General features: G+C 39.3%; 1 protein-coding gene across 10 annotated transcripts in view; it reads left to right on the forward strand.

Moving 5' to 3' along the window:
- dnmt3ab (DNA (cytosine-5-)-methyltransferase 3 alpha b) overlaps positions 1-19,081 on the forward strand; it is a 627,694-nt gene that overhangs the window by 593,562 nt on the left and 15,051 nt on the right. For all 10 annotated transcript variants that reach the window (XM_087977018.1, XM_087977035.1, XM_087977038.1 and 7 more), the window contains one exon: positions 12,169-12,287. In XM_087977018.1, coding sequence (XP_087833144.1) covers positions 12,169-12,287 — 119 coding nt within the window. The remainder of the gene's footprint in view (positions 1-12,168; positions 12,288-19,081) is intronic.

The following is a 19,081-nucleotide window of genomic DNA, read 5'->3' on the forward strand; positions in this document are numbered from 1 at the left end:
GTACTCAGTTCAACTTATGAATTTACACACATTCATTTTTCTAAAGGTTATTTCATGTGATTATATTCCTGAACTTGATACATGTGATGAAATAAATATAGTATCAATGTCCATAATCCTTGTACAAGGACACCCAGGCTAAAGTGATCAAATGGTACAGGGAAAAAACAGGAAGAGGATACTGGTTTTGATGATCAGCCATGATCACATTGAATGACAGAACAGACTTGAATGGTCGACTCCTGATCTTATTTTATATGTTTCTGTGTTCTTTTGAATATCAACATTTCCAAAATCCTAATTTTTAATAATAATACTCTACTTTTCTCTTCAATCCTTGCAATGTGATCAACTTCTCCACATTATATTCCATCTGCTGCAATCTTGCCCACTCGCATTCTTGTCTACATCTCTTTGCAGACTCTTTATGTCCTCTTCCGAGCTTATGTAATTAAATATTTTCCACTTGGCTTTTTATCAGCAGTAACGTAGATATGTTGTACTTAGTATCCATATCAAAGTCATTAATAATGATTGTAAATAGCATTGATCATTGTTCTACTCGATACACCCAAATATGATCCATTTATTCCTTTCTCCCTGTTTTCTGTCCATTACTCAATCCTCAAACCATGTTAATCTATAACCCCTCCCCATCCTGTGACCCCTAACTTTCATTAAATAACCTTCTTGTGGCATCTTAATTATTATTTTGAAAATTCAGACATTCTTTGTCTTTTGCTTTCATACCCTGCTAGTTCCACCCTCAAAAATAAATAACAAATTATTTAACATTGTTCCCCTTTGTAAAACAGTGTTGACTCTGCCCAATAATATAATTTTCTGGACGCCCAGTGACCAAGACGTTATAATAGATTCTAGCATTTACTGATGTCAGGTGTCTGTATTTCCTGTTTGCTCTCTCCTTCCTTTCCTGAATCGCAGAGCTATTTAGCTACTGTCCAGTGTTTGGGGACAGTATGATGTGAGGTCACTGAAAAGAATGATTATAGCGATACTGGATAATGTGTTGCTCGTTTTCAAATTGTGCCTGGATAAATGGATGTAACTTACTGTAATTAAATATTACTTAATTCTGATGTGAAGTGCAAGTAGACCCATGTTGATTAACTTAAATAACATGCCATTATGTAAGCTAAAGTATAACTCAGTGTATGAAAGCTATTCAGATCATGAACTTCAAACTTGAATACATGTCTATGATCTGCAAAATGTCTGTTTAGTAATTTGCCATAGATCCTGCAAACCACACCATGCTACACTTTTCCACACCCTCAAAAGAATTACTTAGGCAGTGATCTCAGCTGGCTCCCTTCGTTTGCCTTGTCATTATATTCAAACCTGAATGCCAAATGTGAAGTGCTTTAGGATATTGAAGTGGACAAGTTATTATGATAATCATTATTCAGTAACTTACTTCGTTTTGGGAATTTTACCATGCATAAATTAAATGCATAAATGACAACTCCTGAACAGAATTGATTAGTTTTAAAATATTTTGTTTTCTGGTGTTGTTCTTTTGATTCATCTATTTCCTGCATGGTTATTTGGTTTTCTGTAATACTTAGGGCAACACTACATGTGCAAAATGCTTATATCATGCTTGATGCATTAGGACTGATGATTATGTGTGTGTATTTTGAATTTCAAAGGAAAGTAAAATATTTTGTGGACAGTATGCAGAACCTGGCTGGCGATGGTGTTGCTGAATACAAGCCAATGATGCTAGCTGAGCTGTGCTGCAGTTAAGTTATTTGTATGATGTTACCAGTTAGTAATAAATCTGACTTTGCTAAACACAATTATACATCAAGGAGTGATGGTTAGATTCTCCCTGGTTGGAGATGGTCATTGCCTGACACTTGTGTGGCACGCACGTTACATGCTACTCATCAGTCCAGGCCTGGGTGTTGTCCAGATCTTTCTGTATATAACACTGAGGAGTTGCAAATGGTGCAATAGCACATTGTGCAATCATAAAAGAACATCCTCACTCTGATCTAATGTTCCTAAGGCAGACATGGATAGACTCTTCATTAACAAAAGGATGTCAGAGGTTTTCAGGTGTAGACACAAATGTGGTTTTCAGACCACAATCAGATCAGTCTCGATCAGAGGGTCATTGATTAACCAACTGAAGATGGTTGAGCTGAGGATACTACCCCGAGGAACTCCTGCAATGATATCCTGGGGCGAAGATGACAGATCCCCCAACAACCACAGCACCTTCCTTTATGCCAGGTATGACAACAACCAGCAGTGTTTTCCCCAGATGACTGCTGACTCCAGTTTTCCTGGGGCACCTTGATTCCACACACAGTCAAATGCAGCATTGATGTTAAATACACTCATCTCTTGCATTCACTCTTCTGTCCATGTTTGGATCAATGCTGTACTGAACTCAAAGGTCACCTGGCCCTAGCAGAACCCAAACTAAGCATCAGTGAGCAGATTATTCATTTGCAAGTGCCACTTCACAGCACTGTCACTGACCCCTTCCATTACCTTTCTGATCATCAAGAATAGACTAATAAGACAGTAATTGATTGGATTTGTCCTGCATTTTTCATTCCTGGGCAATTTGCAACATTGTTGAGTAGATGTCAGTGTTGTAAATGTACTGGAACAACTTGGTTAGAGACACAGGGAGTTCTGTAGCTCAAGTCTTCAGTACTTTTTAAGTAAAATGTGAAGAGCAAATAAGTCTAAAAAGGAGGATAGATAAGTTGAGTGGGTGAGCAAAAATATTGCAAATAGGAAAATGCGAAATTGTCCATTTTGGCAATACAAATAGGAAAGCAGCATATCATTTAAATTAAGAGAAACTGAGAGGTCTGAGGTGCAAAAGGATATGCATGAGCTAGTACAAGTTATAAAAAGGTATTATGCAGGTACAGCAAGTGATTGGAAAGGCAAATGTTCTGTTGTTTATTGCGAGGGGGAAATGGAAAATAAAAGTAGAGATAATTTGCTGAAGTTATGTAGAATGTTGGTGAGACCAGATCTGGAGTACTGTGTATGGGTTTCATTTCCTTACTTAAGAAACAGTGTAAATGTGTTAGAAGCAGTCAGAGAAAGTTTACTCAATTGATAACTACCTGGGATGGGAGGTTTACTTTGTAAGGAATAGAGCTGAAAATGTGTTGCTGGAAAAGCGCAGCAGGTCAGGCAGCATCCAAGGAACAGGAGAATCGACGTTTCGGGCATAAGCCCTTCTTCCTGAAGAAGGGCTTATGCCCGAAACGTCGATTCTTCTGTTCCTTGGATGCTGCCTGACCTGCTGCGCTTTTCCAGCAACACATTTTCAGCTCTGATCTCCAGCATCTGCAGTCCTCACTTTCTCCTCCTTTGTAAGGAATAGTTTGGGTCTGAATGTATTAAAGTTTAGATTAATAAGAGGAACATAGAAGATCTTGATGGGATTTGCCAGCACAGATGCTGGAAGTATCTTTCCCCTTGTGCAAAAGAGTGGAACTAGGGGACTGTTTAAAAATAAAGTGTCCTTCCTTTAAGATGTAAATGAGGAGGAATTTTATCTCTTGTGAGATTGAGTGGTTTTGGAAGCCTCTTCCCCAGAGAGCGATGAGACCAGATTATTGAATGTTCTTCAGGCAGAGGTGGATAGATTCTTAATGAATAAGGGAGTCAGAGTTATCTGGGATTGGCACGAATGTAGTTTTCAGGTCACAGTCAGATCAGTCTTGATCTCATTAAGTGGTGGAGTAGACTAGAGGGTCAAATGGTCTATTCCTGCCCTTAATTTATTTCTATGTCAACTTCTTCAATCAACAGCTCTGTTGTAGCTTTGTTTTCAAGTATTTATAAACTAAAAATATAATCTACTTATAGCAGTGTAATTAAATTGTGTGTATCTATGTGCATATGAGTACTGTGTATAGCATGTTTTTTCTGTGTTTCACCTGTTCATGTAAATCTATCTTCAGTATATCTTCCATTCATTGCAAGCAATATCATAGGAGATTACTCTTAATTTTGATTGCTTGGTATATGTAAAAGTCTTAAATCTTGCAAATGTCTGTTATATTCCAGTCATTGGATTCAACAGTGTCACACTTTGTTGCAGTTGCAAAATAATCATAGGAAAAAAACATTAACTTGTTGCCTACAATTTACAAACAACCTACTGACATAACTTTGATTTCACCTAAAATATGTTATGATTCTGTTTGGCTATTATTTACTAACTTCCCACCAGACCTAACTAAAATGTCTCGGACTGCCTGTGAGCAAGACAAGCGATTCTGTATTTTATGCATAGGTCTGAGATTTATCCTTCACGCTTAAGATGTTATACTCTTCAGAATTGCAAAAGCAGCTCAACAATGTACAAGCAGTTGACAACCTAAGGTGAAACAATTATCCTCAGATTAATGTCAAGAACTTCGGAATCGCTAATTGACCTCGGTAATAGCAGGTTTCAAAATAAGATATTTGTTCTGGACTAGATTTGGTTTTTAGTTGAGGATTTTGATATTTTCAAATCTGTTTGGCATTTTTATCCATTCCGGTGCTGAATCTGGTGAACTTGATAATGAATAGTAGACCCTGACATAGAATTAATATAAGTACTGTGGATGTGAAATACAATAGGTTGAGAGAGGAAATGAAGAAGAAAGTATAACTAAAAATAAATATGTAAGTAAATGGCAATTAACATAAAAGATTTCTGAAAAATCTTCAACCAATATATGAATATTAAGTGGGAGCTCTGAGGTGGAATGGGTCCTATTAAGGACACAGAAGGTGACACTGCTTAGAGATACAGAGCAAGGACAGAATTGATCATACCCAGCACAAAGGATCACCCCCTCTACCACTAATGCACAGCAGCAGCTAGAGATCAGTAATCTCTTCCACAGGCATTATGCCAGGCTGTGAACAGCATAGTGCCCTGGGCACAGTAGTCTTCAGCTTCTTCATCAATGACCTTCCCTCTGTCATTAGGTCATTAGTGGGGATGGTTCACAATGATTGCACAAAATGTTCAGCATCATTCACAGCACTTCAGATACTGAAGCAGCCCTTACCCAAATGAAGCAAGACATGGACAACATCCAAGCAAGTAACATTCATGCCACACAAAAGCTAGACAATAACTAACACCATCAAGGGAGAAACTAACCAGTGTTCCTTGATGTACACTGGCATTACCTTTGTTAAATTCCCCACTATCGATCCTGCAGGTTACCATAGACCAGAAACTGGATTGGACTAGCCGTACACACGCAGTAGCTACACAGCAGGTCAGAAACTGGGAACTCTGCAGTCAGTAACTCACCTCCTGTCACCCCCAAGCATGTCTACCATCTACAAAGTACATATCAGGAATGTGATGGAACACCTTCCACTTGCCCAGATGGATGCAGCTCCAAAAACTCAAGAAGCTTGACAGCAGGCAAGACAAAGCAGCCTGCTCAGTTGACACCCTCTTTTCTTGATTCAACATCCAATCCCTCCACCACTGATGCACAGTAGCAACAGTGTGTACCATTTGCAAGATGTACAGCATCATCTCACCAAAAGCTCCTTTGGCACCTTCCAAACCTGCAAAGAACCAACACAACAAATACTTGGACCCCTCACATCTTGGGAGGGTTCAGAAATGATTTATCACAATATTCCCAGGACAGGAGATTTTAGGTGCTAAGTTAGAGAAACTAGGGCTGCTCTCCTTAGAGTGGTAGAGATTTGAGGAGAGATTTTACAGAGGTACACAAGATGACTGCAAGTTTGGACTTTGAGGGTTTGGATGATGAATTATGATGATGAATAGCAGTCCCTGACGTAGTAATAATAAAAATCCTGTCGATGACATTGCAGTATTTCTAATTGGTCCATTTTTGATAGGGAACTTGTGAAAAATTCAGATCTATCAATACTTATGATTTAGTGTGAGACCCATGTATTTTGGGTAGATTGTTAAAGCTTTGCACAATCTCTCTTTCTGAAAACAAAAAGGTGGCATCAAGAACCACTTGAGGCATTCTTAGCTATTAGCTTGGGTTCTGCTTTCAGGGTGTCAGATTAGTTAGGTCTGGTGGGATCTGGTAGATAATACCCAATTGTTATTATAGTATTTTAAGTGAAATCAAATTATTGTCAGTAAATTGCTTGTAAGTTGAAGCTTTCAAATTAATGTTTATAATTTTTTTGTTTCCAGGATTATTTTGCAACTGCAATTGCAGTGACAAATACAAGAAAAATGGCAGAGATGGAACAATAAGTAGCTACTCAAAATTTTCAGGCTATTTAGGCCACACTTTTTGTTAGCATGTAATTGCTGTACTGGCACTAGCTATGATCAACACTGAGGAAATTGCTTCAGCTCTAGCTATAATTTTTTTCACTTTGATAATCTGAATGAAAAGCAGATATTGATGCATATCAGTTATTTCATGATAAATAGATAATGTGTACAATACCAGGGCAGAATCATGTTGTGGTGATGAGGGTCATTATGATGAAACCACAAATGAGAAGGGCTTCTGCTCTGAAGCAGATCAGGTGGCTGTGCCAAATCACCTTGCAGTTAAGATGTTCAAAGGTGCAAGGCACTGTATTTAAGCAGCGTCCAGACAGGTATCTTCCACATGAAAGCCAGCAGTATCATTCTGCCTGTCTGAAGGAAGGATTTGGAACTTCATCCACTCCTCCTTGCCAGACTTTTATACCTGGAGCTGGAGCTATCACCCTATCCTCTCTGTCTGTCTGTCTCTCCCTCTCTCTCAGTCACCTTTGACCTTCCCTCCATCAGTGCTTACCCTCCCTTCAAAACCCCAATCCTGACTTTTATGACCTTCAAGCCACCTCACCAATACCCTTGATCAACTGTTAACCTTGAACTGCTCCCTAATACTCCAGACCTGCCAACTGTCAATCTTGTTGTTCTATCACCCTTGACCTATTCTCAATTATGCTTGATCTCCCCTGTCATGCTTGAACTGCCTTCAACAGAAATTAACTTTCTGTGTCATCCAACTCTTTTCCTCTTTCCCTATCATCCTTCTTTGAATGACTCTGATCCAGTCCTTCATCCTTCAGATGGCTATGCCATGAATACCCTCCCTGCCACAAACAGCCGTACCCCAACCTTCCACATCCTTTCCATGGATAGCCATGTGCCAAGTTCCTAAACAACCATCTCATGGGCTTAGTCTTGCCTCCTTGGTCCAACAAAATTCCCTACACAAGAAAAGCAGCTGCTACTAATTCCAAAGCTGACAGCAAGCCTACCTCACCTGCTGCATGCCATCTTTAACTGGTCATGAATCTGAAGGTGCATGTTTCCCATTTACTGCCAACTTAATCACAATGGTAGCATTTCATCTGATAACCAAGTGTTTTAACAAGTGTGTGTAACATGCTAATCCGTTTAAAAATAGGCTCTCACTGTTTGTTGTCAGGAGTCACAAACCACCTTTCACCCACTGCCAACTTACTTTCCAATTTTGATCCCACCATTGTAAAGTGAAATTTACCTTCTGCACAAGTAAGTGCCTCCCCCTTCACATTTCCAATTCCCAGGAGCTTCTCTATGATCTGTGCAAAATCTGGCTGCTGCTGTGAGATCTCAGCAACTCATTTTGGGTAAGACAAATGATTAAACCCCTTTCTTTCCAAAGCTTTTCCTCAATATCATTTTAAATGAACCCTTTCAAATGCCAGCAACCTCAAACCTCCCACGGTTTCAAACTGCAACTTTACATACATATATCAAGCTTCTCGGCACAAAATTTGACCTGAAGAGCTAATGTAATTTTATTTTCCTCATCTTGAATCAATGATTTCTGGTTCAGGAATTTTGTGTACACCAGTAAACTTTAGCTATTTCAGACTTGGAGAATCCAACCGAAGTCTTAAAAATTTTTGTCACCACTTGACAAGAAAGAAAAGTTTTTGGTTACATAATGACTCTTTACAGTTAAAGTCCTCTGTGTGTAGCTATTCAATCTTGTATTCTCTGTTGAGCCTTTTCTAATAACATGATATTCCATTTGAAAGCAAAAATTAAAACTGGACTGTCAAAGGATTTTCTCATACCAAGCTGACTTACAGATTTGAAATGAGCTCCTTCTATTTGTATTTTAAATGTTTTGTTATTTTGCCCAATACTTGTGTGTTTTCCTAACAATGGCAACAATGGAGTCAGCTGTTACGAGGGGGCATAGCTTTAAATTAAGGGGTGGTAGGTATAGGACAGATGTTAGGGGTAGATTCTTTACTCAGCGAGTCGTGAGTTCATGGAATGCCCTGCCAGTAGCAGTGGTGGACTCTCCCTCTTTATGGGCATTTAAACGGGCATTGGATAGGCATATGGAGAATAGTGGGCTAGTGTAGGTTAGGTGGGCTTGGATCGGCGCAACATCGAGGGCCAAAGGGCCTGTACTGCGCTGTATTTTTCTATGTTCTATGTTTGAACTAAAATTTGTTTTTTAATTTGTTAACCTGGAAATTCTGGTTGGCGCATCAACCTTTTCATTTTTAATTAAGGCTTCAAATGCCAATGTTTTCACCAGTTGAGTACCTCCTATTTGGATCGAATGGGCAGCATTCAAGAGGCAAACTGTGGAATATACTTTTTTTTTTATCTTGTCCATTGATAAAATAAAGGGCCCATGTATATAATAGGTCATATCAATACTTTCAAAATGCCGCAAAGCTTTTGCAAAAAAATTACTTTGAAGCCTGGTGATTCTTGTTATGTGCTATAAATGTTGTAGCCATTTTACGTACATTTTACGATCTAAAAACAGAATGATGAATAGACAGTTAATCTGTGCTGTTAGTTAAGGGAGGATTATTTGCCAGGATATTCAGAAAACTGTCCCAGTTCTGAGTAGTAACAACCATGGGAACTACAAGTTTAAGCACGAGAGCTTTGTTCTAAAGCCTCAGCTGAAAGGTATCAATGATCGCAAAATAGCAAACCTGCAGTATTGCATTGGGAATCAGGATGTGTGCAAATTGTGAAGACAACTTGAACCCATAACTTCAATACAGCGATAAGAATACTACCAACTGAACCTAGCCTGCAGAAGATTTTGGAACCAATATTTATATCAACCCTATCAAGATAATTCATTCAGGAAACTTTTTTGTACCCATTTTTTGCAAATGTTGTGCTTCATTGAAACAGCATCAAAGGTTAAGAGATTAAAATTCAAATTTTATTTCGTAAGTGATGAAAACTTGCCCTTGACTTCAAATCTAAATGTATTTGTTATTAATAGTGAGACTGGGAATTTAAAATATTTAAAGTAACTATAGTATTTAATTAAGTGGGTTACTAGACCATTTCTTTGAATGTCACCTGCATGCAGTGACAAATGGAAGTGCAGTCCTCCTGAAGTATAATGGACCATTTTAATCCTGCCAGCCCAGAAGAGCCACTGAAACAGTATTTAAAGGGGAATTTATTTGCAGGTAATTTGATCAAAGGATCTGTGTAACATGATGATTTTTGGATCACCAGGAGATTTTCCACTTTTCATTGTCATTATCTCTGACATTGCTTACCTTACTTGCCTTCAATATGTTTTATCTGCTTATCATGAGTGCTATTCTTCCCAGAGTTATTGTTAAAGGTAGAGGTACACTGCAAAATATAGTCCAGCCAAAGATTATGGGCTTGGGAGTGTGATTGATCCAGAAACTTAGTGAGGAGCCACCTTGGGACATTACAGGGAAGTTTCTCATGGGCAGGTAGAGATTGGGATTGACTGCGTGTGCCAGTTGGACTGATTACAGCCCCAGTTAGATATGATTCTGTTTGTGTTCTGAAATGTTGCAGCCTGTGGAGCAGCTCCCGCACTGTATGTGGAAGCTGCTGTTTCTAGGGAGCCAGCTTCCTTGTAGCAAGCTAGGGGATCACTGAGCCAGATACTTCACATCACTCTGATCGGTGTATGGACAAGAAAGGGAACACCCATGGCCCTTCACTTTGCTCCTTACAGCTTTGCCCAGAGCCATTTAACTTCACGTACAGACAGAAGTGATCTCTAATTTATCTGAGCAGTGACTACCTCCCCATTGGAGCTGTTGGTCCTCTAATTGGACTACCAGAGTTGTAAAGGTAGCGAATTAAGAGGCCACCTCTGGAATGATTGGGCAATGGTTGCACCAGCAAGTGCTGGAGCCTGACCTCCATTTGTTCCTGTCACTGAACTTCCAGCAGCCATGGGAAAATCCTGCCCTCAGTATCAGCAACAGCTCAGCATATTAAAAGGCAACAGGTAAGGATGGCAGAAAAAGTGAGGGGTGAGGTTGGTGAGAGTGGAAACTCATAAGGGCACATTTCCAATAATACAAGGTGTACAGTCCAAATCTCATTTTCTTGGCTCCATTTGAAGAGCAGTGCCTGTTCCTCCTCTTCAAGCAGACTCTTGCAGATTTAAGGAACCTCCTGCAACCGGACTTGTGACTGCAGACTAGGAACCATGCTTCACCAGCGACTGTCAAAGACATTACGTCCTTAACCTGTTTGCTGTTGCCTTCTTCCAGCTTGCTATAAAAAACCTTCTCCACACTTGCCACTCAACAGCTGCATTCGATTACTCATCAATGTCCCATTTGCCAGAGCTAAGCAGTGCAACCTCACCCCCACCTCCAACCAGAATGACCGCAGCAGTCATTGTGAGAAAGTGTGGGATTTATAGGAGTGCTGATTTTCCTCATGGCCAGGGCATCATTGACTGTACAATGTTGCCATAAGGGAACCTGGACACTAGGCAGCAGCATTTCTGAATAAGAAGGCCTCTCAGCTCACTAACGTCCAGCACATCTCATATCAGAGAAATAAGAACTTACAAGTTAATGTACAGTAACCAATTACTGTCACAATACAAATACGTGACAGTTACTAATGTTGCACAACTTTCAGTTGTTCCACCAACACAACAGTATAGTTGCTGGTAAGAAAAAGGAATACCATTCTAATTGTGATTCATGACAACTACCCATAACCCCACTAACGCCTGGTTATAAAGGGACCCAACTTTCCCGCAGTACTTCTGCTAGTGTGTTAGAGAAGATAAAAGGACATTAACTGCTGGAACATCTTGCATAGATTAATGAAATTTGGACAGAAATTGCATATTAAAATTAAGAATCATACTATGATGCTGGCACTAAATTCTTGGGAAGATTTGTACACATGCTGCTAAATATTTGTATTTCCATACCAGATGTCAATTTGTTTTGATTATAATCACTCGGTTTGCTCAATTGTTTAGTAAACAGTCAAAATATTATGCTGTGGAATGGAGTTAATAGGTGTCTGCTATGCCAGTTATCACAAAATTATGAATTCTTGATTATTTTCATAATTCATTGTGTTTGATAAACATCCTAACAGTATGCTTTCTTTAAATATATACTAACATAAAGGGATTGTAAAAATATTAAAATGTTCGCAACCAGTATTTCTAAAGCTACTTGTTTGCCTCTCCCATGTTTTTATGACTCTAAACACAAGATCACATGTTGGCCTGCATGAGTCAGAAAGGTTGTAGGACAGAGCTGAGCATTACTTTTGTCACATTTGAATCTCTAACTTATAACTATTTATTTGACTATGTGCCATATTTCTGTTGTTCAGATTTCAGCAATGTTTTTAGGTCCTCAGAATCCCATATTTACATTTTCCCAAGTTTTGCCCTCTGTTCTATGAAAAGGATCCAATCCCTACCCATAATGTAAAGGAAACAACATTAATCATTTGCCTTCATTTTGATTTGATGGTTCTAATTATTATTGTATAGTATTGTATTGTTTCCAAAATTATAATTAGGCAAACATATTGATCCTTTTCCTATCAATGAACATTGATTGTCAATGACATAAAATACCAGGTTAGAAAATATCAAACCTAGACTATCTGTTTATTTAATGATGTGCTCAGTTCCAGAAAACTGCACCTGTTTAACATGTTTTCTGTTTGTGTGGAACATTAAAGTGATTTGAAACTTAGAGATCATGTTTCGATATGAAACATAAAAATAATTGTGCATATTATAATTCCTCATTATTATTTTGTAAAATGAAAACTTATATTCATTTCACTAAGTTTAGGATTTGTATTGTTGTTTCAATTTTCTTTTGGTTTTAAGCATAACTTTTTTCTTTTAGTTCAACAAAGTGCGAACCATCACCACTAGATCTAATTCTGTCAAGCAGGGCAAAGACCAGCATTTCCCAGTCCTAATGAATGAGAAGGAAGACATTCTCTGGTGCACTGAAATGGAAAGGTATGTTTGTTTCACTCATACCCAGTCCCAGTTTTTACTTCCACATACTAGTAGAAAGCAGCCTCTCACTGACATAATTACACACAGATGTGGCATAGTTTAATTCCAGCTAATTTCAAATCCTAAACCTTAGCAAGTCCATGTAACAATTCATCAATTTTAGACTGCATCACCATGTTAATTACTTGCCTTGTGAATAGTAGTCTACATACACATTTGGCAAAAACCATTAGAATATTTTAGGAGTCCAGCATCCTGAGCAAACTGTACCATTTTGTTGATCGACTTGGATTTCACTGCAAAATGATTCAGTACAGTAGTGAAGCAATAGTTAAGGTTCTATGGCTACATCTCCAACCCAAACTAAATTCAGGTTGCTCTAACCAAGCAACAGAGGCTACATGACAATAGAACATTGTCAGTAGACCCTATGGTTTATTCCCTGTGTTTCAACCCCTAAAGCTACCAACTCCTGGGCTGCAAAGACGGAATGGGAATAATAGTCTGTTGAGCAACAACTAAAAACCAATTCTTCCAATGACATACTACCTAGGGGTGTAACCCTAAAACTAAGATCTTCCTTTCCACCTTGGGATGCTGCTATCCCTTTAAAGTTGGCCTCCTGTCTGTTAGGACCTGCGGGAAATTTTGTTATGATCATGATGGTGTTCGAATGGTAATGTCCCACTATATTCCCTTTGGCAAACAAGCAGATCTTTTTGATGCCAATTTCCTATCTTATATATTCTATAACATTCTGATTTCCCTTTCAGATACCTCTGCTGACTGAAATTGTGGTCTACTGAGGTGATATATGTCACATTCTCAAATTCTTGAATAAAAATTAAACCGATTTTACTTCTAGTATATAGTTTAGCCAGCTAAACGTTTCTTCCAAGTCCATTGCACTCAATTTCTTCCTTTGGTCTTCGTAATTACAAGGGGTCATCAATTTATGAACACTCATATTTATAAATGTGATCCCATTCAGGGGTGTAATTTTAAAGACTCAACTAAGAACAGCTCCTTTACTTTGACCTGCTTTGTATTCTGACTTGCAAATGTACCAACCTGAGTACGGACTCCAGAATGGAAACCATTCACAACCTGGGGACTGCTTGTAGTCTTTAAAACACAAAATCTAAATGTTATAGTCTGTTCTTCCCGTCAAACCTCCTATTGAATTTAGCCATGAAGTGGGCACTATTTTAAATATGTTTCCTTATTGATTCAATACAATAACTGAATGCATAATTGTCTGTTAGCATTGACTTTAAAATATGGTACTTTAATAAATAAGGCTATGGTTGTGTGCAGTAAAATCTAGTCCATTTTCTACTATATTCAGTAATTTATCTCTTATCAGTACAGCTTGAAATCTCTTTCTTATAGGGGTCCTTTTTTTAATGTCATCTTGATAAATTCAATATTGTGCGTCCTTTTCCTTCAGCCTGCATAGCTTCCAATTAACACACTTTAGATTCCTCATTCCTACTACCACGAGAGTGCCTGCTCTCATATACATTCTCAATCATTTCTACATAGCATATATCTTGGCACATGTAATTTACTAAAAAAAAGGATGTGCACATAAATATCTCCTTTCACAACTATAGGGTGTCACAAAGTGAGCTAAAGCTATTGTTGATATTGGGGGAATTCAGCAATGATAATGCCAATGAACATCAAGAGAAATAGTTAGATTTTTTCTGAGGGTCATTAACATTGAGTGTCACGTATGTTACTTGCTATTTATCAACCTAAGCCTGGATATTGTCCAGATCTTGTGTATTTGAACTGAACTGCTTCAGTATTTGAGGAGTGATGAATAATGCTGAACATTGTGCAATCATTAGCGAACATCCCCACCTCTGACCTTATGATGGAGGGAAGGTTATTGATGAAGCAGCTGAAGATGAGAGATCTACCGCTTACTGAAGAATCTTTTCTGGCCTAGGGTCTGGTTTGCTTCAACTTTCTGGATGTACAGTTAGTTAAGTTAGCTGTCACCCACTGAAATAAACAGATAAAGATATACATTATCTTAGTATCGAACTAAGATAGAGGAAAACAGAGCATGAAGGTTCAAAAAAGGAACGGGGTACCTGGCTCTGCCATTCAACATGATCAGTACTGACTTTCAGCTTCAATTCCACCTTCCTATCCACTTCCTGTATCCCTTCAATATATCAAGGAAATGGGAGCAAGGTGAGTTGGTGTTTCAGAGAACACCTCTCTCATTGTAATCATTCCATGATTTTTCAAGAAACCAAAATATCTCTGTATCAACCTTAAGTAGGTTCAGTTAGAGCATGCACATTCCTTTTAAGGATACGAATTCAGAAGGTTCATAATCCTTGGAGTGAAGGAATTTCTCTTCATCTCCAGCTTGAATGATAGCCTATGTTCCTGGGATTGTTGCCTCATTTTCTAAATTCCTGTTCCAGGGAAAACAATCTTTCAGTGTCTGTCCTGTCAAGTTGCTTCAGCATTTTCCATGTTCCAATTAGATTGCGCCTCATTCTTCAAAACTCCGTAAAATACGCATTCAGATTTCCCCTGCTTCTTATCATAGGAACTACAACTCTCTCATCTCAGGAACCAATTTAATGAACCTTTATTGTATCATCTCCAGTGCAAGAATATCCTTCTTCAAATATGGTGACAAAAACTGGACACACCGATCCTTTTGTGTTCTCTATAAAGCTCTGTATAGTCGTTGAAGAGATTCTTTATTCTTTAACTCCAGTTCCCTTGCAATAAAGACTCACATGATATTTATCTTTCTAATTTCTCACTTGCATGCTACATTACGTTTTTTGACAAGTACACCCAAGTTCTTCTGAACACCAATAGTTATGTTTAACACCTTTAGAAAATATTCTACCTTTCTGTTCTTAAAAACCATGGTGAATAACATCACACTTTCCAACATGTTACTCCATCTGCCATCTTGTTGTCCATGTACCTAATCTGTCTTTACCTCTTTAAAGTCTTCAGTGTTCTCGTAGCTTGTGTTCCCGGCTAACTTTGATGGTCAGTAAATACAGATACTTTGTTCTGTCTCCTTGTCTAGATCATGAGCAGAGTATCTAAATAGCTGAGCTTCCAGCACTGATCTTTATGGGGTGATGGTCAGAGGTGAAGTATTGTGAAAGTGGGTTAGAAAAGGACTTATATTTTCAGTCTGTTTTATGAAAATCCATTTTCTCTTATCCTTCAGAAAAGGAGTTGACAATGACTGAAACTTAATTTCTGAGCACACACAAGTATCCTCTGCATATTAAAGTCCGATGAATGAGATCAGAATAGTTTTGGTTTTGGATTGTAGATTGAACAACATCCCAACTGTAAGGACACTAGCTCTAGGGCTGTGCTATAAGACAGACGCATGGCTGCAAGATGACAGATTGGAACCTGAATATTGGAAGTACAGGACAGTAAGGACAGGAGACTCGGAAAAATGGGAGGAGTGCCTTTGTTAATTATGATGGTACTGTCACAATAGAGAGAGATGATCTGAATTAATGAACCCAGGACTTAGAAGCAGAGTCTGGGTGGACATCGGAATCCAGAATGATAGGAATTCACTTGTCAAAGTGGTGCAAAGGCTCTTTAAAAGTAACCACACACTAGATGGAGAATGAAGGAAGAAATAATGGAAGTTTGTCAGAAAAGCATGGAAATAATCCTAGGAAATTTTAATGTACGTGTAGATTGAAAAAAAATTCAGATGTGCAAAGGTAGTCTAAATGGGGAGTTCATAGTATGTTTGAGATGATAATTTCTTGAAACAGTACAATCTGGAGCCAACCAGCGAACAGGCTATAGTAGATGTGGTATTATGCAGTGAGATGGAATTAATTAATAATCTTGTAGTGAAGGCACTCCTAGGTAATAATGGTAGATTTAAATGACCGGTCAATAGCAATACAGTAGCAGGCATTAAAGAATACAGAGGAAAGGTACATTCTAATAAGAAAGAAAAATTCCAAGTAAGGACCCACCATCATGGTTAACTAAAAAAGTTAACAATAATGTCAAATTTTTTAAAAAGCATATAATCATGCAAAGAAGGGTGGCTGGTCAGAGGATTGGACAAAATATGGAAAACACACAAAATAGCTTACAGATAATGAGGAAGGGCAAATCAGAATACATAAGAAAGCTAACTAGAAATATAAAAATATTGGTAATATTCTCCAGATGTTGAAAAAAATGAAAGAAATAACAAAGGGAGCATTGGTCCTATAGAAAGTGAGTCTGGAGAATCAGGAATGGTTAAACAAGGAGATGGCAGGTAAGATATTGCTTAGAGACTGGTATCCTGTCAGCAACTCACCCTTTATTGACTTGTGCACAGTACACTGGGCTGTGGCTAGCCAGCTCAGAATCAGTCCCCTGAACTGAGGAGATTCTAAATCCACTGTTTATATTTTTTAATCCCCTGTTTATTTTTTTTTTGACAAACACTGCCCTTTCTCCTGGTTTTTTTTTTCTTTTTTTTTATTTTAACCCCCACACTACCACCTAAATGCGGTAGTGCTTATTTTATCCCCAGAACCCATGGTGTGAATCCCCTGTTTATATTGGTTAACGAGGGCTTTCTGATTGGCCCAGGTTAACAACCCCAGTCAATAACCTCTTTGCCAACAGGATCCCTCTCATTGAGGGATTTTATACTGTAAAGGATAAGAGTAATATCACAGAAAAGGCTGTGAATCAGGATATAAAGGAAAGGAATGATTCAAGAAATGTATAATCACAAGGGAAGTAGATTAGATTCTCTACAGTGTGGAAACAGGCCCTTCAGCCCAACAAGTCCACACCGATCCTCTGAAGAGCAACCCACCCAGACCCATTTCCCTCTGACTAATGCACCGAACACTACAGGACAATTTAGCCAATTCACCTGGCCTGCACATCTTTGGACTGTGGGAGGAAACCAGAGCAAACCCACACAGACACGAGGAGAATGTGCAAACTCCACACAGACAGTCACCCGAGGCTGGAATCGAACCTGGGACTCTGGTGCTGTGAGGCAGCAGTGCTAACCACTGAGCCACCGTGCCGCCCATACCGAGTAAATAGTAAACAAGAAAACCAAAGAACTGCAGATGCTGGAAATCAGAAACAAAAACATAAATTTGCTGGAAAACACAGCAGGTCACGCGCCTCTATAGAGAGACGGCAAAGTTAACGTTTTGGGTCCAGTGGCCATTTTCAGAACTGTTCTGAAGGTTACATTAAAGGTATTGCAGGAAGTAACATATTGACATGGATAGGAAATTGCCAGGTAACAGGAAAGAGAATTGGCATGAATAGCTAATTTTCTGGTTTGCAAGATGTAATGCCTTAGGGCATCAGTGTTAAGGCCTCAAGTTTTAACAGTTTATAGAAATGATTTAGGTGAAGGGTCGGAATTTATTGATGACACAAAGATAAGTACGGAAGTAGGTGAAATGGACATCAGGAGTCTGCAGAGGGATCTAAATAGGTTAAGTCAGCAGGCAAAGTTTTGGTAGATGGATAATGGGGGAAAATGTAATATTGTCCATTTAGGTAAGAAGAATAAAAAAGAGCATATTATCTAAATGGTGAGCAGTTGCAGAGCTCTGCAATGCACAGGGATCAGTTTCCGAGAGCATGAATCACAGCAGATTAGTATGAAGGTACAGCAAGTAATTAGAAAAGCAGTTATCATTGATTGTCAGAAGATTGAACAAAAGTAGTGAGATTATCTTCTGGTCATACAGGGCATGGGTGTGTGGAGGGGCCACAACCAGATTATTGTGTACAACACCGGTCACCTTACTGAAAGAAGGGAGTAAATGCATTAGAAGCAGTTCAGAGAATGTTTATGTACCTGGAGTGTACAGGATATCTTCTTAAGAAAAGTCAGACGGCCTGTACAGTTGATGGGCTGTACAGTGGGATGGGCTGTACGGTGGGATGGGCTGCACGGTGGGATGGGCTGCACAGTGGGATGGGCTGCACGGTGGGATGGGCTGCACGGTGGGATGGGCTGCACGGTGGGATGGGCTGCACAGTGGGATGGGCTGTACAGTGGGATGGGCTGCACGGTGGGATGGGCTGCACAGTGGGATGGGCTGCACGGTGGGATGGGCTGCACGGTGGGATGGGCTGCACAGTGGGATGGGCTGCACGGTGGGATGGGCTGCACGGTGGGATGGGCTGCACGGTGGGATGGGCTGCACGGTGGGATGGGCTGCACAGTGGGATGGGCTGCACAGTGGGATGGGCTGCACGGTGGGATGGGCTGCACGGTGGGATGGGCTGCACAGTGGGATGGGCTGCACGGTGGGATGGGCTGTACAGTTGGATGGGCTGTACAGTTGGATGGGCTGTACAATCAGGCTGTACTTGTATTTGCTACAGTTTGGAAGACTAAGAACAAGACATGATTGTAATGTGAAAAAGCCAAAGGCAACTTGGCAAGGTAGATGTGGAAACAATGTTTACCCATTTTCCACATCACTTTGCCAATTTGACTTGTGCCATCGATAGGAAGATTAAAGATCCCTGGCCATTACATTTATTACATTGCCTTTGTCACAGGCTTCAATGATTTCTTGTTCAGTGCTCTGTCCCTTTGTCAGAAATAATGTTAAACCAATACTCTGTCTATGCTGTCAGGTGGATTTAAACGTTTCCACAGCACAATATCAAAGAAGTGTCTGAGAGTACTGGACCCCACTCTACAGTGCTTCTGATGGCCACAAACACTGAACTCTCAACTTCTGGAAAGATCCCATTAGATGAGTTGCTTCATG

The sequence above is a fragment of the Chiloscyllium plagiosum genome, unplaced genomic scaffold (assembly GCF_037043375.1).
Source record: "Chiloscyllium plagiosum isolate Xiang-an unplaced genomic scaffold, Cpla_swu_hap1 HiC_scaffold_3, whole genome shotgun sequence".
NCBI classification, from domain to species: Eukaryota; Metazoa; Chordata; class Chondrichthyes; order Orectolobiformes; family Hemiscylliidae; genus Chiloscyllium; species Chiloscyllium plagiosum.